This window comes from Apteryx rowi, unplaced genomic scaffold (assembly GCF_003343035.1).
Source record: "Apteryx rowi isolate R43461 unplaced genomic scaffold, aptRow1 scaffold_158, whole genome shotgun sequence".
Lineage (NCBI taxonomy): Eukaryota > Metazoa > Chordata > Aves > Apterygiformes > Apterygidae > Apteryx > Apteryx rowi.
Genome location: NW_020447841.1, coordinates 932695 through 956019, shown reverse-complemented (window position 1 = coordinate 956019; position 23325 = coordinate 932695). Strand labels below are relative to the sequence as shown.

Here is a 23325-nt window from a genome sequence, read left to right as displayed (position 1 = left end):
TTTAGCATTTCATGGCTTTTTGAGGGGTTTCTTACCTTCATTTTCTCACTGTTCCCTGTTTTCTTTCTGAATATATTGCTCTTACAACCTGTGTCTTGCCATTCTCTTTGGTTTCATTCCCATGTACTCTAGTGCTGCTTGGCTATTCTGGCAACAGATATCGCATTTTGCAGCAACCCAATAGACCTCAGCTCAGGAGCCCTGTGACACAAGTCCTGTTAGCTACTAACAGGATTAATGTGAGGAACTTCCATGAAGCCTCTCTAAATATGTCCCTCTCTGAGAAGCTCCTCAGTACTTTAGGGCTGGGATTTTCACCTTTCTTCTCCCCTTTCCACTCCTTTTCCACCCCCCAACTCCTCCCCTCTTCTAAAGCAAATCATTCCAGAAAATAAATTCAAGTGGATAATTAACCCATGAGTTTTTCTTGGGGATTGGTGGGGGAGGAAGAGTGTTGGAAATCTCTCTGAGGCAGACATATTAACACGTAGCTGCTTGGCTTGATCTCTTCCTTTGTAAGATTTTGATTTGGTTGCATAAAGGCAATTTTCCTAAGTTGCTGTTTATTTTTTCCAGTTTGTAGAATGGTGTGACTGATTAGGGGCAATCATTGCTTGTCAAAGAGAGCACAGAAGTTTTTTGTGGTGTTCTGCATCCTATGTAACTGTACCAGTAGGGGTGACGTGTGTGTGTGTGTGTATATGAGCTTGCCAATGCAATTCCACCCTGTCCATGTTGCTGGACTAAAAATTGAAGGTCACAAACACTCTACAGAAAGTGCCAATGTATGGTTGTTTTGCCTCTTGCTGAGTTATTAGGATTCCAACAGTTTCACTTTTATAAGACTAGCCCATTTTATAGAACAGGAGACATTTAAAATGTAATATTTGCAATATTATGTTTCAATATTATGATACTGCCTGATGCTGGGGACCAAACCAAAGGTGCTAGATGGAAAAGTACAAGCTGCTGCACTTTGAAATAAAGCTGTGTGTATTGGCACAGGGGAGCATGTAATTAACATCACCAATGGGACATGTTACACATAGATCATTTTAAATCAGTCTACAGAACTGGAGATACTTAAATCAGCACTGTAAAAAACCCTCAAACGGTGTAAAAAATAAGGAAAAAATTAAGTTACCAAAATATTGAGTATTTTGTTTTATATGTGTAGGCTCACCTCCTACTTTTATAGAAGCAGACTCTTCATTCCTGCTCATTTCTACAAGGCATCCCATTTATTTTATGTGGTAGCAATACCCATGGTTTGTCACCTGAAAGTCTTTTTTTCTTGATTTATCCAGCCTATCTGTTGTCAACTATCACTTCTTAGGCAATACATGGTGTTTCTATCTCGGGTTGTATGTTTATTTGTAACTTTTGCTTATTATGAACAACTTCTGATGAAATATTACTTAATTGTCCAATAATCCTATGCAATTGGAGGACCAATGAATTCCTTTTTGGGTGACATTAATTACTTTGTTATGAATATTGAGGCATGGTACAGTTGTTCCTCACATGAGAATGTTTACCTCTTTTTAAGACCCAGGCTGTTGGGAATATAACAAAGCATCTGACAGAATCAGATGTTTATTTAAAAAAAACAAAACAAAAAACACATCCCTTATAAAGAATTTTTTTTAAGGGAAACATTAATGTCAGTTGGACATTACTGATCACTTGCGCAGCTGGATACCATCAATTCTTCTACAACTGTGGGCAGAGTGTCAGGGAACTGGCAGTACTGGAAAAGAATGTGAATCTTCCCTAGCTGAGCTTTCCCAAAGCAATGGGGGTTAACAGGTCACGTGGTGACTGCACGGGCAAAAAGGATATATAGCGTACACCAGAAAAAGATAGGAATCAAAACTAGGAAGGGTTTTAAAAACAACTGTGGTCATTTCCAGAGTTTGCCAGTTAAGAACTGTTCCTTGTAGTACAAACCAGATTTAATCAGAACATTTGTTGTAATTAGTAGTTGTGAGTATCAATAACTCTGAAAACAGGATTGTATTTCCTGCTTTCTTCAGACTCTATTCTGCACTGAGCCATAGCTATGCCCGGAGCCCCGCGCTGAGAGCGCACAAAGACTCTTTCATCTAGTGAAGGGGAAGTGGCATGTCTGTGAAGCATGGACACCTTGACCTCTAGTACACTCCTGCCTCCACCAGCAGTGGCCAAAAGCTGTGGCCACCTAACTGCTCTCTAATGTCCCAGATGAGGCACCTACTAGTACCTCTGCACTGTGAAATCCCCTGTGGCAAGCACTGCTCAGAGCTGCTGTCAGCCCCTTTGGACTTCTTCAGGCAAGCATGGTGAGGAAGGACGCCCATCCCTGCCTGTGCTATAGATGTAAGGTGGGTAAATGGGTCAGCTCAGTTACCCCATGTTTCTGGCCAACAAAAGCATTTAAGCAGCATCTGCAAAAGCGCACAACTTGGACCAAGCAGAGGTTGCTTTCCAGGAGATCAGATTTACTTTCTAATACTGGGAAAATTGGAATGTAATTTCCTTTTTCTCTTTTGTTTTCACCAGGCATTTTTCTTTAAAAGAGCTGACACTTTTTGTAAGAAACCTGTGAATTATTGCTTAAAATTAGGGTTATATCTAATACTTGCAAATCTCAGTATAAGCTGACATTGGACATGTTAATATATTTACCCCATTCTAGCATAGTAAAACATGGGGTTGCAATTCCCATGAATATTTAAAGGACATCTCTGGAGTAATTGGTTTTGTGCCCTCAAGGGAAAAGGTGAAGGAAGAAGGAAAAAAACCCAGAAGAGTGTTACTGTTTCTGTACTGATTCATAGGGCAGTTTGCAATCAAATCTAGCATTGTAGTGATGACAAACTTATTAGAGCTAGAAGCAAAGAAGGCAGGAAAATAAGAGGCTTTTTTTTTTTTTTTTTTTTAAAAATGTTTTGCTAAAAAGGAGGACTGCAGTCAGATTCACATTTAAGCTGATCCTAAGTTCCTTGTCCCCATCCTTTTAAGGGGGCACTTTCCTGAGTCCATTTATCCTTGAAATACTCAAGGTTTGTATTTTGAGTAAGGTGCTGATCCAAAACATGTAAAGGTGGTAGGAAAAAAAGCCTTTGACCTCAGTGGGCATTGAATCAGGCCTTCATGTGACTGGTAATCCATAGCCTTCAGCCTGTATAACTCTGTTTGAAAGAAGTGTTAGTTCTCTGAGGTACAGTCAGCCAAGGAGGTATAAGATGCTCTGTGCTGTGTGTTTGCAATTTATCCTTCTTGTCAGCCAACATCTCCACTGCTGAAGGCAATGGAGATGTTCCTACATGAGCGGTGGAAAGGCATCTAGCTGTGCTTTGCAACTGCTACTTCATGTTAAGCTGTTACCAGATAAAGAATTAACCCAGGCTCTGTTGTGACATACCCCAAATCTGAACCCAGGGTTACAGTGCTATGTTTAAACAAGCACAGGAAAGGATCTAAAGACGCAATGACCCCAGTGAATGGGGGATTATTTTTTTCCTAAATGGAAAGGGGAATGTCAGAAGATCAGGTTACTTGTGTCTATCAGCGTGTTTTTGCTGCCTGGTGGGTCAGCTGGAGTTCAGGCTCTCTGAACACCATGGAGGTGGCTCCAGAGCAGTTAGCACTTCAGCAGTTCGTAGCTCAGGTGGCCTGAACTTGGGATGGATTTCATAGCATGTGTGAAAGCCAAAAGCTTCTTTTACTGTTAATTCAATAAAGAAGAGTGAACCACTGGGTAAGTCTCTGGAAGGTAGACTAAATCAAGTTAATCTGTTATATAATAACTTTTTAATGTGGTGAATTAAGGTGACGGCAAGATGACTGTGTTTAATTCTCCAAATAATTACTGGTGGGTACTGACATTAAAGATGGGAGAGAGCAAGTTAATTTCTGTTTGTTGTTTTCAACATGTGCCAAACTCTTACTTCACACCAGTGAGGGAAGGCTAGAATTTGTGTATTCCATATGCATGAAGTAACAGTTGGCTCAAATCACTGAGGGGAGAAAAATAAAAACCACAAAAGCCCAGCAACCCAAACTGTCACTTGCTGACAATTTCTTGACTCTCACTGCTTAAATAAATTAGAGAGGCCTCACACAGGCTATTGCACCTGAATAAACTTTGGTTTCTGATCCTCTTTGAGGCAAATAATTTGCTGAGACAGCAATGCTAGCCTCAGTTTTCCAACCTACTCTTTTCTCCTTTTGGGGAGTGCCATCACAGACAGTCCCAGAGTGAGATGAGAAGGAAGAGAGCACCTGACTCAAGTTGGGCCCTTCTACTAAGGCTCTTGCTCATGAAAAAGCAGCTGTTCTTCTCCACTGCTAGAGCTGGAGGTGCTACAGGGACTCTGCATGGGTAACAATGTCTGTCCTGCTTGCGGCGACTCTCGCGTTGATCAGGGTAATGGAATTTATATCCTCCCTTCACCAGCATTAATGAATTTGCCCCAGAACAACTGGAGGAGTCTGTATCTGCACAGTCCACCTCTAACTCTACAAATCGTGCATGTTCAGGTTGTCCTGGGGTTTCTTTGGCATTTGGGCTACGGCTGTCCCTGAGGACACCACCAGCCCTCCCTGTCAGTGACCACAGGCCTAACTTCTTCCATAGGAATAGATACTTGCAGGCACCACTGCCCAAGTGAATATACACTATGTATAAAAATACTATGCGAGTAAATATGTATGTTTATTGAGAGTAGAAACATATATCTGATATAACACATGAAAGTGCTATATACTGCTCCTACATGATTTACCCTCTTGCTATTTGGTGATTGCCCTTTCTTTGTTTTCTCTAATTTGTGTACTGGAAAGAAGATGAGCTTAGGCTATAACTTTAGAGCCTAGAAAGCATGTAATGACACTGGGCAAGTTCATATCAAGAGTTAATTTCTGCATGTTTTCTATCAAATCACTCCAGAATCACACACACAAATACTTTTCTTCTATTTTATTGTTGACTAGAATATTACTTGTAAGCCAAAGCTTGCTTGTTGAAATTACTTTCTCATTTTCTTTTTAAAGAAAGACATTGGTTTTGCAGTTTGACATGTTTCTTGTTTTCAGACTGTGTTGATTATCTGTATGGTTCACTCCAGGCTTCCTGTGACTGACAGCTTGTTATCTCACCTTATGAAAATCATGCATGACTTCTGGGAGCCATTGATCAAAAGGGGAAAATATACTGAGATACTGGTACTTTTTACCTAATTAACCGAGTTAATGGCTGTTCAATGAACCTATTAACCACTTGAAGTGACTTGCATCTTTACAGGTACAATACTGCATGGTCTTTCTCTGCAATATTTAAATGGCAAATGCTACCCCTGTGAGGTGTCCCAGCCCAGCTTCTCCTCTGGTTTCCTGTTTCCCAGGTACAGCTGGTCTCACTCATGTCCTGTGCCTCCAGAAGCAATGGCTGCAGGTGAACATGGCGGCCTCCTCTCATTTCCATCCTCTGACAATAGCTTCAGTTCAAGGTTCATGCTAGTCAGTACTTAAGCACACTCTTAGCTCTAAGCGCTTCATTCCTCTCATTTTATTGATTAAGGATGGATTTAAGTGCTTATTTGCAGTCCATGGCTAGCCAGCACTTCAACAGTTTCTTTTCCAGTAGCTAGATAAGAAAAAAAAATTAGGAGCCAGTCCTGACAGTCCTGCCCTTGGGGAATGGTTTGCTTTCTAGTAGTGATGGGCAACACCATTGAAACCTTTCGTGATGCCCTGAAGTGGCAGGGGGTATGGAGCATCCTGCTTCTTACTGGGAATGGAGGAAAAGTGCTCCCCAGAAGCCTGGCCCTGAGCTGCAGATAAAGGGGAGATGGAAAGCTTCCCCCCACTTTCTATGGTTGTGGCCCACAGGCAGCACCACACTCTGGGGCAGAACTCATGGTAGGAGCACAGCTGGGGAGTCTGGCCTTCCTGCCACAGCCACAAAATCTCACTTCCCCAGCACAGATCTGGTGGAGGCAGACCTGCCCTATATCTTCAAAATCCTGTATCATCACCCCCAGTCACCCACATGAATCTGTTCCCTGCTGTGCCTCCTTCCACGATCAGCTTACCCTTAAGAGTAAAGAATATGGATGCTTAAGGGCAGGTCAGGAAGCAAAAAGAGAGAGGAAGTACATCATTAGCTCATGCCCTTTGGGTTCTGACTGACTTATTAAATCTAAGCACTTTGTCCAGACTGGGAATCAGTAATAAGAAATAACCAATCACAAAAGTAAGAGAAAAATAAACAGGCCACATTCATCTGGATGGCAGAAACTCTCTGTGGGGATGGTGGCACAATGAAATGTGCTGAAGTGTGGCCAGTTAGACTCTGCTTTTTCACACCTGTTCCAGCACAGATGAGTATAGAAGCTATACTTGTCCTGGGAGGAGGGGTTGAAGGGTGGCGTGTAGTAATCTGTCTCAGACTGAGACTTTTCATAGAGCTTTTGGCTGGTATTTGGAAGTATTCTTGGAAGCTTACAATCGTCTCATTTTGCTTGTATTGGTGTGCATTATCATTTGTATTTATGGCAATGAAAAAGGAGGTTGGCTTAGGGCTAGCTGTCACTGGCTTCCTGAGAATTAGACAAGCCAAACTAGTAAATGACCTTGACCAGCTGGCAAACCTCAGTCTTGCCCCCTGTATTCCATAGCTGATTGAATCCAGCCAGTTTCCAGCTCTGGCAGCTGCTGGGGGAGAGTGGACTACTATGTCCACCAGAGCCTTGGCAGAGCTTCAGCTGTAACCAGCTTTATTTAAAGGCTTATTTTGAACATACGATAGAGCATATTCTGCTCTCGGTTATACCAGGTGTAAATATGACATAAGTTTCTGGCCATGCTCCAGCCCTTTTGTGCTGCTGCAGCAACAAAGGCAGTGGAAAAACTCTGCTCACCGACCAAGTGTGAAGAGGTCCTTCTGCAAAGGAGTCATCTGGCTTGGGCAGCCCCTGCCCCTGCTCTACTCCTCATGCTGCCAGCGCAGCGGAGCATCCTTGGGACCGCAGTTGCTCAGAAACTCTGGGCTGCCAGCGTGGCCCCTGGCAGGCCTGAGTGGCACGGCTCTGCCGAGGAGCCCTGCGACTGCACTACCTTGTGCTGATAGCCACAGACGAGCTGTGTTCTTGCCTCTCTGCTTCTAAGAAGTGTGGCCAGCAGGCATGGCTGATTGCATGCCACCTGCTGTAACTGAGAGCAGAACTGAGCTCATCTGCTGATATGGGGCTTTTAAGTTGAGCATAGCTAAAAATTGTCAGGTTAAGTTGGGAGAAGGGACTCTAGTCGACCTTGGGAGACCCTCTTTCTGAACATAGATGGTATCTATTGTCATCCTGCTTCAGAAAGCCTTGTTGTGCAAACCCCTGGCTCTTTAGCGATCCAGTGAACTGTCAGACAAAAAAGAAAGCATCATATGTCATTCTGGGTATGTACTTGCTGTGAATAAATACAAAGATCTATTCATTGCTCCTAGTGCTCACATAACTGACAGATTAAATCACTCTCTGGCTGTGAAGATGATGGTGGTCCAATAGCTAAGGCTGTCTAACACTTTCCATTAGATGGCCTAGTTTTTGATTGTTCATAATCTTGCCAGACTTTCGCTGTTTGAGCTGAAATTTCCCATGCCGTGTGTCACCACAGACTGAATTTTTGTGTGTGGAAGGACCTACATGAGCAGTCATGGCATTTCCAAGCTCGTGAGTCATCCTGTTCCCTGAAAAGTCACTTGAACACAAATTTTCAGAAACTAACTGTGTGTATCTCCTTTTCTGAGTGACCAGGAAAGACATTCAGAGCTAGATGCTCCCCAAAGGTTAGCGCTCAAGCTGACGTTGGGCTCGTAGCTAAACTGAGTGCAAGGGAGTCCATATCTGAAACTCACAACCTGATAGATATTCTTGACAGTTTTAATCTTTTCCTTATCTTTTCCAGAGTGACAAAATCAGCGCTTGTCTTATAAGAGGCAGTACTTTGATCCTTTGATGTACCTAGTCCCCTATTAAAGCCTGTGTTGTTGACAAAGGTTGTTTTGAGCAGACTGAGATTACATTACCAGGGTGCAGTTTAGGAGGGTGGCTTTGATGGCTTAAGGCTGAGCATATCTCAGGTTTGACTGTGTATGACTACTTATAGCTCTCTTCAGTCTACCCTTTACCTTCTCCGCTACTGCCCATCTGCCATATCCTGGACCAATGTTCCCTGTTCAACAGCATCAGGACCAGATTTTTAGATCTCTGTGCTGCTCAGAGAAGCAGTCTGAAGTTGAAAGCTCCTGGGGTTGAATGAGCTCGGCAACCTTTAGAATGGCTTTTCTTTGGTCCGTTTAATCCACTTTTTTCYACTTCCCGCCCATATTGGAGAAGTCAACAGGAAGAGCTTTCAAGCTGAACTGAGTTGCCCCAGGTGGGGTGCTTGTGCTGGGAGCCCAATGGGAGGCCACTAGTTGACCAGAATTGGTGGCATGGGTGAGGGTCAGGAGTAGCATGGGGTTTAGCAGACAAAAGATAACTTTGAGGATGAATTGGTATTCATGAAAGTAGTATTCACCGATGACAATTCAACTGCAGATTAGAGGAACTGTGTTCAACGTAATGCAGCCTATATAACCCTTTTCCTACGAATATTTTTATTAGAGGGAGTTTTACAAGACCCTAGGAAGGACCTCCAACTGCCACAGGAATCTGAGAAGACTTGTGTTAAAGTCACTAGAGGAGTTTTGCTCTAACCATTACGCAAGCCAGAAAAAAAATCCAGATCTTAATAAAAATTCCCTTTGTACTATGTTTTCCAAAATGAGCATCAATGAGAGTGGCAGGATCTAGGAACTGTCTAGAGATAGACTTTACACTCGCCTAGGATAATTTTATTTAACTAGTCATGCTACAGAACCTTCAGATGAAAGGTACAATTAGAGCTTGCTTTGAAATACTTGAATTACGATTAAACTAGATAGCTTGGGTCCGGCTAGTAACATCATTCCAGGAGCACAGTGTTCAGCATAGCATGCAAAAAATACCTATTTATTGTACTCAGCTTTTATGGTGGGTTTTACAGTTGTGCCATGTTTTGTAATGGCATTGCTATGGTATTAGCAGTACCTTAGCTGGCTAGTTCAAAGCTAGTCAGGTATGTCAATGCCATGCTGCAGTTTTAATAAGGTCTGTGGTAGAGATACACCTGCAGTCAGAAATCATCATCATCTTGCTCTGCCAACACCATGTAATATTCTGCATAAATCCTCAAGCCAGACCTTAGGAAATGAATCTGGCTCCTATAAACATTTTTAGGAGGAGGAAGCAAAAATATTTGTGTGACCTGCCAAGTCTTTTTCTCCCATAGGTAGGACTTCATATGTGGGTGTTTTTTTCCCTTTGTGATAGTAAAAGTCCTTTTATTTTTCTACAATGGAAAGACCATCCATTATATAGATCAAACTGAACAGTAAACTGCAGATGTCTAAGTTTCCATTATAAACTTGATTTTATTCCTGTTCCTCGCTTTGCCGAAATTAGCCCAGTACATCTAAAACTTCACAGGCATAATCTTATTCTGGGATAGATTTTCTGGAAGAGTTGAAGGAAACTGGACAAGGTGTTTAAGAGATATGATGGCTAAAAAAATGAGATCATCTGCTTGAGATTTTCCTAAAGACTTTTTGGCTTGTCACATCCTGAAAATTCCTTTACCTAGAGATTCAAAAAATATTTTAAATCTGTTGGTCTTGGCTAGAATTGGTGCTTTTGAGTAGTTTTGGGCTGTCTGGTGACAGAATTATTTGGTTATTGAAAGCAGTTTCTGCCTCTGTGTGTGTGTGTCTTTATGCGCTTTGTGTACTTTGGAGATCTTAATTCCACTAGTCAATTCCAATGTGCTCATAAATTTGTAATGGCATATGTAAGGTTTCTAAACAACTCCACGTGCATCCTAAACATACACACTCCTTCTCTAAAACTAGTCCTATCTCCATGTTCTGCTGCCCAAAATTCTTACCTGGGTGTTTCCTAACTCCCAATCCAATCCATGCTGAGGCTGACAGTGTGGTTATAGGGTCACCTCCGCATGATCCCTGGAGACCTCTTCCAAAGGCAACAGCATTCAGATCTCATAGATCTCATTCTAGTGTTCTTTCTTCAGTCACAAAAATCATACCTGCCATGATCTGTGTCAATGTCACTCTCTGATGGCTGCGAGCCACAGACAATGATATTTAAGTCAATATTATTTTTCAGCATTTATGTTTTGTGGCTTATTTCTGCTTTTATGACAAAACAATTTCTGAGGCCGAATGTTGTTATTCTTAAAGAGGATTTATTTCAAAAGATATGCTTGAGGCTTTCTCAAAATTGAGTCATTTTTAAAATGTTTCTTGAAGTGTGACCAAAACCAGAGGCAAACAGAATCACTAGACAATTTTGAAAGTCTCTCATTAAATAAGAAGAATGTGACATCTGGAAATGGTATGGATGTGCTATACCGTGCACTAATGCAGCCTCCTGGGATAACTGCTTACATGCTGCATCATCCCCTTTGCTTATACAGAAAGTCATGGAGTAGCAACGTCAACAGTAATGTCCATATCAGTGACCGTAGGACATTGGCCATGTCCCGTAAGACCTGATTTTCAGTCAATAGTGTTACCAGGTCTTACCGTTTAAGTCTTGATCTTCCTCACTGCGTTCCTGACTCTAGCTGTTTTGTTGTTGTTGAAGTTAAGTCCCTGACCTACAAATTAGCTGAGCCTGTGAGTGTATTTGGGGGGAGTATGACAATATGTTTTCTTTGTTCTTTATTCTTCCCTCAGCATCTGTTCATGGCCACTATCTGAGACAAGCTGGAGGGCTAGATGGACCTTTGTTCTGACTCACTGTGGATGCTCTTACACTGTGTTCTCAGTGTCTACAAAAATAGCTCATTATTTGCTGAAAACAGGGCTAGATAGTCACTTGGTCATCTTAAAAAAAACTCTTAACAATCTTTTGTGTGTGTGTGTGTGTGTGTGTGAAGAAGCTCAGGTATCTCTGTGCTCCAGAGCTAGGACTTGAACCTTAGGGGAGACATTATCTTGGGGCCAGGGATATGCTTTTTTCCCCACTCTGGATCAAATCTGTTCACTTCTGGCCCTTAACAATCTCAGTTTGAACATGCTCAGTAGAAACGTGATAGGATTTTGCACTTGGACCCTATTGGCAGTGAGCATGCTTTGACAGGACTGAACAGGAGATGCCTGGTTGTAGATTGCTCTATCATGCAGCAGAGGAACTGAATGCAGCACCACTGTCCTCCTGGGAGTGCGAATGGCTATTGTCCTCTGGGATGGAAGCAGAAAGTCTGCCTGCCTGACTGGACAGCAGAAGTGAGAAACAAGTTTTTAGGGTGTTTCAAGAGGGAAGGTGGCTTATGATGGCAAGAAGCTGAGATGTAAAACTGATATCCAGATGGACTAGGGAAAACTGAAATGTGGCTGGGTCAAGAAGAGTCCAGGGAGATTACAATGAGAAGAGGAAAGGCTTATAATAGGGAGAAAGAAGGATGATTTGTGATCTCAGAGAAAACTTCCCTGAGGACCTGGAGCAGAGCTCAGGCTTTCTGTGTTTTAGCAGTCCTTGGTTCTTGGCTGTGCAACCCACTGGTGAGGAACCTCTCATCTCTGCACAGATACTGCATAGATTCATCAAGAGATTCATCAAGATTCATCATAGATTCATCAAGAGATAGGCTTTCACTGGAGGGGATCTGGAGAAGTCATTTACTCCACCCTTCTGCTTCAAAACCAAAGCCAGTTATAGTCATGTTAACCTGAGCTATGGTATCTTGCCTTTGACATTAAGATCCCATGTGTAATCTAAATCTCTCATGCTGTAATTCATATATGCTGGGTTATACTTCTTTATGTTTTAGTCTTTTTGATCCATCCACCAAGAACAGATTATTTTCCTACTCTTTGCAACAGCTTTTTACATGCTTGAAGACTATTATTAAACCTCTCTCCTCCTTTCTTCCCAAATGTCTCTTCTTTAGGCAAAAATATCCCAGTTCTTGCAGTCTTTCCTCATGTTTTCTGGACTCTGCCCATTCTTGTTGATCTCCTCTGGCCTCTTTCCAACCAGTCCACATCTTTCTTGAAGTGCAGGACATTGTCTACTAGGTGAGTCTTTACCAGTGGGGAGTGGACCAGAAGGCCTCTTTCAACTATCTTGAAGGCTCTTTAGACACCTCGACATGATATTTGCCTTTTCTGCAAAAAAACCATAGCTTTGCCATTCATGTTCAGCTTGTGATCTATTGCATTCCATCCATTTTCGATGACTTAATTTATCAAGACCATTTTAAATTCTGATCCTGTCATCCATCATATTTGCAGCCCTTTGTAGCTCCATCTGCAAGTTTAATTATCATCCTTCATATTACATCATCTATGCCTTCAATAAAAACGTCAAATATAACTAGATACATGCCCAAGACTCACAGAATTCCTTGCAGAATGTGTATTTTGATAATTATTATTGATAATTACTCTGTGGATACAATTATCTAACCAGACTTGACCCCCTGCCCCTTCCTACAGCAGTTTCATTTATATCATGATTCACTAGCTTGTTTACGAGGATATTATAGGAAATAACATTAAAGACCTTGCAAAAAAAAAAAAAAAAAACAAGCTATATGATATCTGCGGCTTTCCCTGTATAACAAGATCATTTACCCTTTCATAGACAGAAATACTAGTGTGACTGAGTTTGTTCTTGGCAAATCCTTATTAGCTGCTACTCATTTCTTTCTTTTCTTCTAAAACAAACAGATAGTACACTAAAATTTTCCTGGAGATTGAAATTAGATTTACTAAATTATAAATCTCCTTTATAAAAAGGCAGGCATTAGGTTCATTTTGCCCAGTTTGTAATCCATCCTCCAGAAGATCTCAAAGATAAGCAAATGATATTCTGACATCACTTCATCTGCCCTTTAAGTCTCCTAAAGTGAAGTTGATCAGGCTCAGGCAATTTGAAAATATCTAAATTAGCTGGTTACTTTCTAAGCAGGTTTACTTATTTTAGGCTGAAATTTTAAACCTTTATCCCTGGTACTAATTGCACTGTCTGCTTGCTGTTGACTTTTTTAGTAAAGACTGATTAAAAAGAAAGAGAGATAGAGAGAAAAAGAAAAAAAAGGAGCATTAAACTCTTTGGCTATTTAATGTCCTCTGCTGATAGTGTCCACTATCTTTGAGTTGTGGTCCAAACTTTCCTTTGTTTCCTTCTTACAGCTGTACTCATTTCTCTTCCTTTTGCTAAGTAAGTGTTGCTAGTTGCAGCTTGTGCACTTTGTCTTTATGGCTGGTAGACAGACAGACAGACAGACASACACACACACGAGTGGGGCATTGTGCTGGGTTCTCAATCATCTGACCTAGTCTCTGTTTAACAGACACAATTCTCTCTTACGCTCGAGAACAATTAAAAAAACTGTGAATTAGCAGACTTCTACTGAATTTCCTTGCCTTCCTCTGAACTGGTGTGGTTTTGCACTTGGTCTCTTAATAGCATTTCTTGAAGAAACTGACAGCTCTCCTTAGTTTGTTTTTCCCTTAGACTTGCCTCCTATGAGATATTCCCTACTCATTCTGAGTTTATTGACATCTGCCTTCTCAAAATCTAGTGCTGTCAGTCTCTCAGTTGGATCAAGTGGCAGAAGTTGACACTATATTCAGTGCAGCACCAATTTTTTATAAAATGTCATATCTGGCAGTATACTTTGAGTCATATGCTATGCTGACCTCTATTTAAGTGCAAAACTGCCACTCAGCTGAAGAAGATAGTGACAATTTGAATATGTATTAGCTGTTAAGGTTTAGGATGCAATTCAAAACTTAGAACAAAGAACAGGAAGAAAAACGTAACTGCAGAAAAACCTTCTGTAAGGCATTAACAGCTGCCCTTATAACAGACCTCATTCCACGTGAGCAGAGTTAACTGTGCTGATGAAATGTTTAGAACTCAAATTCTTTGTGGTAATAAATAATGTGTATGTAATGTGTAAATAATAAATAAATAAATAAAGGGACATAATGACCTGTGATCTAATTCATTTACTAAAAAACTAACAATTTTGTTGATAAGCAGCTGTTTCATGGGGCGATGGGCAGACAGCAAGACTGCAATGGGGGAGAGAAAGAAAAAAAGCACTAAGCTTTACTTGAAGCAAGAATTTCTGATCAGACCACACTGGGACTATGCCTTGTAAGAACAGTGACAGAAGCTCTTATCGGTATCTATACAAAAACAGTAAGACCTCAGGTTCTACAAAAAAAGTCTAATATTCCTTAGTGTTGGTTGTGAGCACTTAATGGATCCTCTCACGGCCTGACCTCTTGACATCAGTAGTTCAACCAAGTCTGGTACTCACACTGCAAAGCCTTCCTGTTACATAATTATTTTTACTGATAATATTAAAATGCAAGTTTCTTTACTATCACTTCAAGTACATTTGGATACCCTAAGCAATGAAAGTTAATTACCAGTAACCAAATCTCAACTATGATAAAATATTTTGAGAGTTGTAAACTAATCAAAATGCGGGCATCATAATGGGAACATGATATTGGAAGACAGAGGAGCAGGCGTTGGCCTATAATCAATGTACTGGTGATGCTATAGTGAAATCCACATTCTTCAATCACTCCAAGTTACATACTGCAGAGAATGAATGTGCAGTGTCAACACGCTATCTAGTGGTTGTATCAACTATGACATTAGTCCTGAATTCCTTTTACTGTTCTTGTGAATTGCTTGTATAAAAAAATACCTCAGATGAAATCAAGACTTGTAAGTCTGTAACAATTCTGTAAAGAATCTAAGATATTTTGAGGTTATAGGTGATTAACAAAAATAATAAAAAAGTACTAAAATCTGTGTGAAGCTGCAGACAATCTTTTGCTGTGAAATTCTGGATAGTCATTCTTGTGATTAATAATATTCTGATGGCCACTGGATAAACAGTACAGATTTTTGTCTTTCATGTGCAGAGTATGTCCCAGATGACTAATAAACAAAGGTCCTGGTTCTCAATAGCTCAAGAAGCAGAGTCCTTTCAAATGTTTTCTTTAGTTGCTATACTATATGATATTTTGTGAGGTAAAAGATGACAATCTCGATACTTTACAAAACCACGTGTAGTTTACAGTAATGCAAGGCCAGATGTGTTCCACACTAATAGGGGGAAAAAAAATTCCAATGCTCCCCCTCACTCGCCCCCCCAGGATCATAGACTAGGAAGAAGAGGTGTAAATCATGCAACAGGCTTCTGGTTTTCTGTTTCTGCCAGGGATGCAGTTGACCTTCAGTAAATCATACCCCCTTCTGCTTAATTTTTCTTATCTGTGAAACAGAGAAAGTATTACTCCACAGARGCAAAAATAGTTTAGTTCATGAGTAATTCTGTTGCAAAGATCCACTTTTATATATATATTAACTATAATTATATAAAAWATATATTTATATATGTGTATGGTATTTTCAATTTTATATGACTGGTACCAGTTTATTTAGGGTACTATGTGAGCTACAGATAGCACATAAACTTCTTATATTTTTAAAAATGAAAGTCTGCCTCACCAGGACTCTCAGAGATTTTGCCCTTTCCTACCTATTAATTGAGAAATCTCTCTAGACAGCTTTCATCCCATTTACCTTTAAGTACACTTCAATTAAATATGTGTATTTGTTTTAGGAGGCTGAGTAAAGACATGATGCTGCAGGTTCCAGCTTGGACAGGATTTCTTGAACTGTTCTATCTTTCTAGGAAAGCAGAAATACTGATTTGGTATTTCTTCAAGCATTGTGAAATGAAAGGTCTTGAATTTGTTCTCCATTTTAGGTAAATAATTTCTGTATTTGATATTGTTCTGACTTGTTAAAAATTCAAAATAGTTGGAAAAAAATGTTGTCCACATTACCTATATTTATTGTAATTGTTTCTGATATAGAGCTTCTATTGTGCATGTCATTTACTACATAGTATAGTTTGAGAAAGTTGCTGGACTAAGTTTAAAGATTTATAGCTCAGTCTCTAAGACCAGGTCTGAGCCATCTCACGGCCATCTCTGAAAAACCATGATTTTTTCAGAACAGTGCAAAAATGTCAGTTTCTTGGTCTGGTTCTTTCAGCTGAAATAAATCCAAGGCTCAGAAGTTTATGGAATAAACGCATAATAGTTGTCAGGTTTATGGACAACCTGCTTTAAATGCTCAAAGCTGAGGAGCTTAACCTCCTTTTCCCTCCTACCCCCAAGCATTTTCTCTACTTACCTTTGATTCAACATTCACTCTGGACTAATTACCTGATAAATGGTATTACAAAAATGCTTTGAGAAAAACACTTAGCTGTTTGTTTTTAGATTACTGCCAGTAACAGAGCTAGGCTTAGAAACACGACAGAAAATTAGATACACTCCTTTCCAGAACTTCCTGCATTACACTTCCAGCTCCAAATTGCATGAATCCCAACTTTTTAATTGCTGTACAGCCAGCACAACCCTGACACAAAGTGTCAAAATAATTAGGTATTACAAGAAAAAAAGAATCAGACACTCAACATACATTGCACAAACATTTAAACAAAAGAAATAATTTTTTACAAATGTATTTCTCTTGTATAAGAATAATTTTGTAAAGAAAATAGCTCTTTATACATTTTACAGAAATATGCTAACATTTAGATTCTCTATTCATGGATAATGATTGAATGTAATTTAAGATTTTGGTTATGCTTTATAGTTACCAAATATCAGTAAAGCAACAACACATCACTTTAATATCCTTAAGCTTCTGGACTTATCAAGTATTGAGTCAACACAGTGAAAACATTCCTAGGACCATGTTCATCTGTAGACATTCAAGTATCTTGAAACTGTTAGTTATGAAATACTTTTGTATTTTTCTAAAAGTAATACTGGAATTTAAGTGTCAAGGAATAGGAATGTAAACCTCAACAAGACAGCATTACTTTCTCACTTAGATTATCCTGCTGGCTAATACTGTAAGAACAAATTTGAACAGAAGGTTTTATACTAAACCAGTTTACTGTTAACATGACCTTCAAAACGAGATAGCATAAGCTACTCTAGTAAATGCTATAGAGCATTAACAAACATATAAATGTAATAAAAACATTTTAATTTTCTTTAAAAAAGACCATTCAAAGAGAAAAATCCAGTAAAATACTACACTATAAAAAGTAAATCTGTGAAGGGTGGGAAGAAATTGAGAAACATGTACACATATTTATATATAAAATGTAAGGGTATGCTAGGAAGTACATAAATTTAAAAAAATACTCAATTTCTTCAAAGACAGTGTTGAAGTCCACATGGTATCATGTAGAGCTCAAGTATAAACCACATTCAACACATACTTTTCTCTACAAATGCTGTTTCAAGCACTTGTACTTATATGCAAATTTCCTTTGAAAATGTGTGTGAAATACGGAAATGTCTCATCACAATACAACTATATGTAGTCATGTTCTCTTGCTTTCCAGATATTTTGTACATTTAAATAAAAGATGCAAGCAAATATTATATAACCTAATGACAGAAAACTGAAATTTAGATTATATATGATCTATTAAGTATTCATACACAGCTACCTAAGAGTTTGCCAGCTGTAGCCTATGTGAGTACTGTTGATGTTTTCATGCTTCAAGATTCAAATGTGTAGCTACATTTAGTCAAACATGGCTCTCTCTCACTCTGAGTTAGCTAGTCTCCTAACACATACAATTTTTAAATAAATTCAGTTGGAATTGATGCACCTCTCCTTCTCAAAAGCATTGCAGCACAAAGGTTGATACATGAGACAGTAATGAATCACATTTTACTGGGTCACATTTCCACATAGCTAGAAGGAGAAACAACCTCCTTGAAAAACCTTATTCCAGTGATTTTGCAAATTCTGCATAGTCAATGTATCCATCATTGTTCTTATCATCATCTCTTAAAACATCATCTATTAGACTAATTAGTTCTTCTTCTTTCATTGCCTGGGTATGCTCACCACCTTCCTGGAAAAACAAAAACCACATTAAACAGTTTAGCAGTTTCCCACCTAGTGGCACATGAGAGATTACTGATAACTAGTTGCTTGCATTGCAAAACATTCTTGTTACTTAAATCTTGTTCCAGCTTACCATTCAACATCAGTTCACAAACATGTTGGCATATTACATAGATATATTATTGATACCAGAGGCATTTGCTATAGAAAAAGAAACTTAAGTTCAAAACTTACTAACTTCAGGTTGGCAGTCCCTCTACTGAAGGAAAACTGAGGTACAGCCAAGGGGCAAATTGTGGCTATGTAGAAAACAGTTGTCTTATTCTCTTTGACTGAAAACGTTCCCACATAGGAATGCATTATATAGTGCATGTTTTTAAAAGCAGTTAGGCTTTGGGGTGTAATCACCTTAACTCTCCTACTTTCCTAAATAGGAATTTCTTAAGCCTACAGAATGGTATAACTCTTTTCATAAAGCACAATTCTGCCTTCCACTGTATGCCTCAGACATCTTTAACTAGAAAATATGCTTTTGCTAAAGGCAAAAATTTGTTAAGCAGTTTGTATTAGGACAGTGCCAAATTAGGCACCAAAGTTTTGTGTAATTGTTTATACCAATATAAGGAACTTTACTAGATGCAAGCTATGAACCAAAGTTCTTTGGACTTCAAAACAAACACTCTGTATCCACTGAATTACAGTTTATATTCTTAGCCAAAAAGATCTAAAAGCTAAATAGCAGAGTGTAGTGATAGGTACTAATCTAACACATGTACTATTAATTTGGATCTTGATGTAGCACAGACCCTGTAGTTTCTACATAGTACAGAAACCTCTTCCTATGTGTCAGAACCTGCAACACAGAGTTTGACAGAAACAGACTAGTGGAAAAAAAAAGCAGGTTAGGTACACTGTAGCTTAACTTCAGCGTAATTCTTAGCATCATCTCTTAGGAATAAAGGGGTCAGCAGGTAATTATTCTTTTCTTGGCTTCATATCCTTTGACATGGATGGACACAAGAAGTTACATTACTTTGAACTTCCAAAAGCTCACCAGAAGATAACATGTTAATATTATTTTCCCAAGAATAGTATCTTCCCACTTTGTCTTTAAATGATCCTAGTTGTAGTGAGTATTTGTATTTACAAAAGGATAACAAAACAAAGGCAGACCGTGATCTGTTCTCCCAATACTAAGTGTGTGCAAGAAGTTTTTCACAGTTTGCGTATCCATTGCAGTGACATTTCTGAGTTGAAAGCAACATCCTTAGAACTAGGAGTGGCACTGTATTGTATGCTATTTCCATAAGCTCTTATCAGCAATACTCCATCTGGGCCACAGTTTTCAAACTTCCCTTTCTCCTCTCCCCATCCCTGGCTATCAAATCATCTTTACTCTACAGGATGTAAAGGATGTAAAGTTTAAACCAGGATGGAGTCATTTTGGAACACTGCAATGTGACATGAAAAGCCATGATAAAGCTAGTACATTTATAAATCGAACCAAAACTAACAGAGGAAAAGGTCTCATTTTCAGGCAAAACTGCTTCATTGTGACTGTATTGCAACTATATTGTAACTGTTCTATTGTAAGCTGTTTTTAGAAAGTCAGTACTGTTTCCAAAGACACATGCTGTTACAATGTTCCACTTACCTCTTTGTGGACATGTGATATAGCAGCAGCAAGCTCTAACCCATCTAGCAAATTATTGCCATCATAATCATGCATTTTGAAGTAATGAAGCTGCAACTCTTGTGGAGACATCTCAGACTCTGGTTTCTCAATAACACCTTCCAAATGTTCCATGATGTGGCTAAGGAAAAAAAAAATCAATCAGTTAATATTTAATGCATTATTTACATCAACTTTAGTCTTTGATCAGGTAGTCAAATACACAGGCAATGCTGTATTTCTAAAAGTACACTGGACAACCAGGAGGACTGAAAGCTACAACTTTAAACAACCTTTGTACCCCCTTCATCCTAGTACGTTACAGGTGCTGTACTGGCCTTTGGAATGATTTAGATAGCTATTCCTCTTTCTTCTTGCCTACTTATAGTGGGTTATCAAAACAACTGAAGTAGTGCCCCAGATCTCCTTTTGGCTGTCTTTCAAAGCAAAGGAACTGGAGGAAGATCTTTCCCAGTAAAACATGGAGTATACTAGGGACTCTGTTTACTGATAACACTCTTTTTGTGTGTATAAAGAAGTAAATGAAAACAAAGCTCTTACTCTAACTGTTCAGAATAAAATTTTGTCCAGAGTACGTTGATCGAGGTAAGCAGGATTCCTGTAAGAAATTCTATATAGTATAAGTAGGGCTCAAGGCTCCAGGGAGACCTTTCTAGATCCAGTATCTCTAGTAAACTTATTGAACAAACATAGCTTGGTATCTGATTCCAGCTACTCATACAACATCCTTAGATGAGAGGGTGCCCTGGGCTTAAGCCCAACTCACGTAACAAGACTTAGAAGATAAGCAAGTCACTGGGAAGTAAAGTTCACATTTTCAGAATACGAACACATACTCTTTATCTTGTACCAGGTTCTTATCAAGCCGAATATTTGCATGTTGACTTTCTCCTACAGACTCCTCAGCTAAAGCAGAGATGAAGAAAGCAGCCAGAAGGGAGAACAGCAGATGTTTTCTAAAATTCTGTAGGGCCATCGTGATCTCCTAGAAAAAGGGAAATGGATGAAAAATACAATCTATTTCCTGCAGACTTATAGTGCTTAGAAACAACCCTACTAAGTTCTAGGATGCAAGAACTTATTTTTCCCTCAACATTTCAACCATTTAAAGAGCAGAAATTGAGAGGGCTCCAATTAGGAATTTTTATGAGGTTCTGTACTTCAAGGGAACACACAGTAAGTAGTCTTCAAAGAATGACTCTTTTCACACTGTGAATGTGCAGTGCCTAGCTGTCGGGTCTTCAACTACTTTCTAGTCAACTTCATGCCCGTTTCCCTCAGACCTGCCTTACAGTTATGGGAACAAAGGTTGCTTAGAGTATCAAAGTGGCTGCTTCTAACTAGTGAATTTATTAAGATTTCACGCACTGAACAACCTTATTTATAAAACTTGCAGTATTTCACAGTCATTGCAGCTTTTACTTCACAGAGAAGTAAAGCGTTAAAACACCAGGATAAAAACGCGTAGCAGACTGCCATATTGAAACCAGCAAAACAGCTGTTAGTTTGGGGTGGGTTTTTTTCCTTTTAATTTTTGTTATTTCCTTTCCCCCCCCGCCCCGCAGCCTCCGGGGGAGCAAGCCCCGGCGCCGGGCCCGTCCCGGGGCGCAGCCTGACAGCTGGCAGCCTAGTCGCCTCAGCAGAGCCGTTAAACCGTCGCCCCGGAGCGCCCGTTACAGCGGGCCCAGGAAACCCCCACCGGCGGGCTAGGACGGAGCAGCCGCCGCCCCCTAGCCGGGCGCCGGCCCGAGAGCCCAGGGCGCCGGCACCGACCGCCGCCGCGCCACGCACCCGCCCGCGGATGGCCGCCGCCGCCGCGCCGTCCCTCCCCGCGGCTCCAGGTCACGAGCAGGCAGTGCGGCGTTTGGGCCAAGCTGGCCACCATCCCCAGAGTCACCTCTGACCCGGCGCACGCGCGCAGGCACGCCACACCTCCCCACGCCCGCCCCGCCTCTCCTGCCTGCCCATTGGCTGCGCTGTGCCCCAGAGCTGGCGACATCACCGCTCTTGGAATTCCACGTGTAGCAATAACAAAGGGACAGGTGGCGCGGCCACCCCCCCGGGGGCGGGGCCTGCGTGGGCAGGGCGGGGCGAGCACGTGCGGGCTGCGGCGGCGCAACGTGCGCGGGGCGGGGCGGCCATTGGCTCGCTTATACCGGCGGTTAACGGTTTTCCTGCCCTCGCCGCTGCCGCCCATGGAAATGCACCGTCGCGCTGGGTCAGGCGGCGAGGCCGAGGTGCGGGGGAGCCACTGGCGGGCACCTCTGAGCGGGGTCCGGGTTAACACTGAGACAGATAGGAAGGGGTAGCATATATCTTACCCTCAGTGAGGGTTTAGAGGTGTGATTAATACTGGTTAAAACGCCTGGGATTATGATTCTTTTCCTGTACCAGTTTAACCTGTTTACATTTTTAATGCTCTCTAATGGGTCTGCAAAAATGTTACTTTAAGTATGAGAGCTACTCGCAGGACTGGAAAGTATGTGGAATTTTGTGTGCTTAGTTTATGTTATCTCCCATTCTTTCCCTTTTTGTGTCTTATTTCTTGTGCAGCACTGAACAGTGCATTCCAAGACTGATTCACTTGTTTTTTCCCTACTCCACTGCTATTTTGTAAATTACTATGCTCCTATTACTGTTACGTTCAGTAATTCTCTAAACTGCTTATTTTCTTCTTTTCCCCTTTTAACCAAATGTTGACTATCTAGTTGCTTTTACATTATACTCTAAATAGCGGTTGCTCTCACCTGTCAAGGGTATAATCCTCAGAGTTTACTGACTTCAGGAAGTGGTTCAGACTTTTTGGCCTGTTCCTGCTTTAATAGGAAGTACTTTTGTTATTACTATGTTAAAATCATTGTTAAAGAATTACGGTGTTTTTCAGAAACAGCTGACAGAAAATATGTGGTTTTAACTGACAAAACACCTTAGAGGGAGTAGCTAAGTAATAACGAACAGTGTCTTTGGCTCTTCCTTCAGAGGTCTGGTGTTTCAGGGCTTAGGTGAATGATAAAGGGGAATCTTTCTTACGCTCCCAGTCTCTGCTTGCTGAGCCCAGGCAGTTGCTAGCCTTGCACAACATGGATGTTGCTCTTTGACAGATTAAGATGTAGTAAACTTCATGTAACAGAGATAATAGCAGTGTTTTTCAAGCTGTGGCTCGCAGAGGCCTGCAGGCCAAGCGTCACACTGTGACAAGTCTGTGAAGACAGCTAAGAAAAGCACATCTGCTGTCAGGGCTCTGCATCTCTGCCAGACTGCTCTAGGGATCGGGAACTCAAAATGAATAAAAYGGCTCCTGTTTAACAGCTCAGGCTCCATATCGATAAGAGGGGCTATAGTGGGAGACAGCGCAGACCAGCGCGGGAGGCAGAGCGCCCTTGGTGGGGTGGCGGAGGGCCGGGACAGCTTTCCAGCCCCCTGTGCCGCGGCGTGCGGCTTCCCAGCGGGAGCATCAAGCGGGAGGCAGTAGTGAGGGAGCGACGACTTGGGCTCCACTTGGCGGCGGGGCGGGGAAGCCGCCCCCGGGTCTCCCTTGCGCCTTCCGGGGGGCTCGGGGCCGGGGCCGGGCCT

The 23325-nt window shown here is 40.9% G+C and overlaps 2 protein-coding genes across 7 annotated transcripts in view; one reads left to right on the top strand and one right to left on the bottom strand.

Moving 5' to 3' along the window:
* Positions 1-16496: 16496 nt before the first annotated feature.
* On the bottom strand, positions 16497-21766 carry MCFD2 (multiple coagulation factor deficiency 2). Of its 3 annotated transcripts, none has more exons than XM_026059491.1 (4): positions 21713-21766; positions 20589-20737; positions 19714-19873; positions 16497-18066 (listed from the first exon to the last, which is right to left on the bottom strand). In XM_026059491.1, exons 1-4 carry the CDS (start codon positions 21749-21751, stop codon positions 17935-17937), a joined length of 480 nt encoding a protein of 159 aa, XP_025915276.1. In that variant the 5' UTR covers positions 21752-21766; the 3' UTR covers positions 16497-17934. The 3 variants fall into 3 exon arrangements, with proteins under 3 accessions (XP_025915276.1, XP_025915277.1, XP_025915278.1); XM_026059492.1 differs by lacking the exon at positions 21713-21766 and adding an exon at positions 21544-21660; XM_026059493.1 differs by lacking the exons at positions 20589-20737; positions 21713-21766 and adding an exon at positions 21544-21662.
* A 160-nt stretch (positions 21767-21926) lies between these two features.
* Positions 21927-23325, top strand: part of TTC7A (tetratricopeptide repeat domain 7A) — a 192874-nt gene continuing 191475 nt past the window's right edge. For 3 of the 4 annotated variants that reach the window (XM_026059485.1, XM_026059481.1, XM_026059486.1), the window contains exon 1: positions 22021-22231. The gene's annotated coding sequence lies outside the window, so the exon portion shown is untranslated. Of the gene's footprint in view, positions 21990-22020; positions 22232-23325 lie in introns of those variants that run through there. The other variant, XM_026059482.1, reaches the window with a different exon arrangement.

Coding starts and splice junctions, on each gene's coding strand:
- MCFD2 (XM_026059491.1), bottom strand. CDS start 21,751: ATGTCGCCAGCTCTGGGGCACAGCGCAGCCAATGGGCAG. Junction 20,738..21,712: donor ACAGCGCAGCCAATGGGCAG/GCAGGAGAGGCG, acceptor CCCTTTTTCTAG/GAGATCACGATGGCCCTACA. Junction 18,067..19,713: donor TATCACATGTCCACAAAGAG/GTAAGTGGAACA, acceptor TTGTTTTTCCAG/GAAGGTGGTGAGCATACCCA.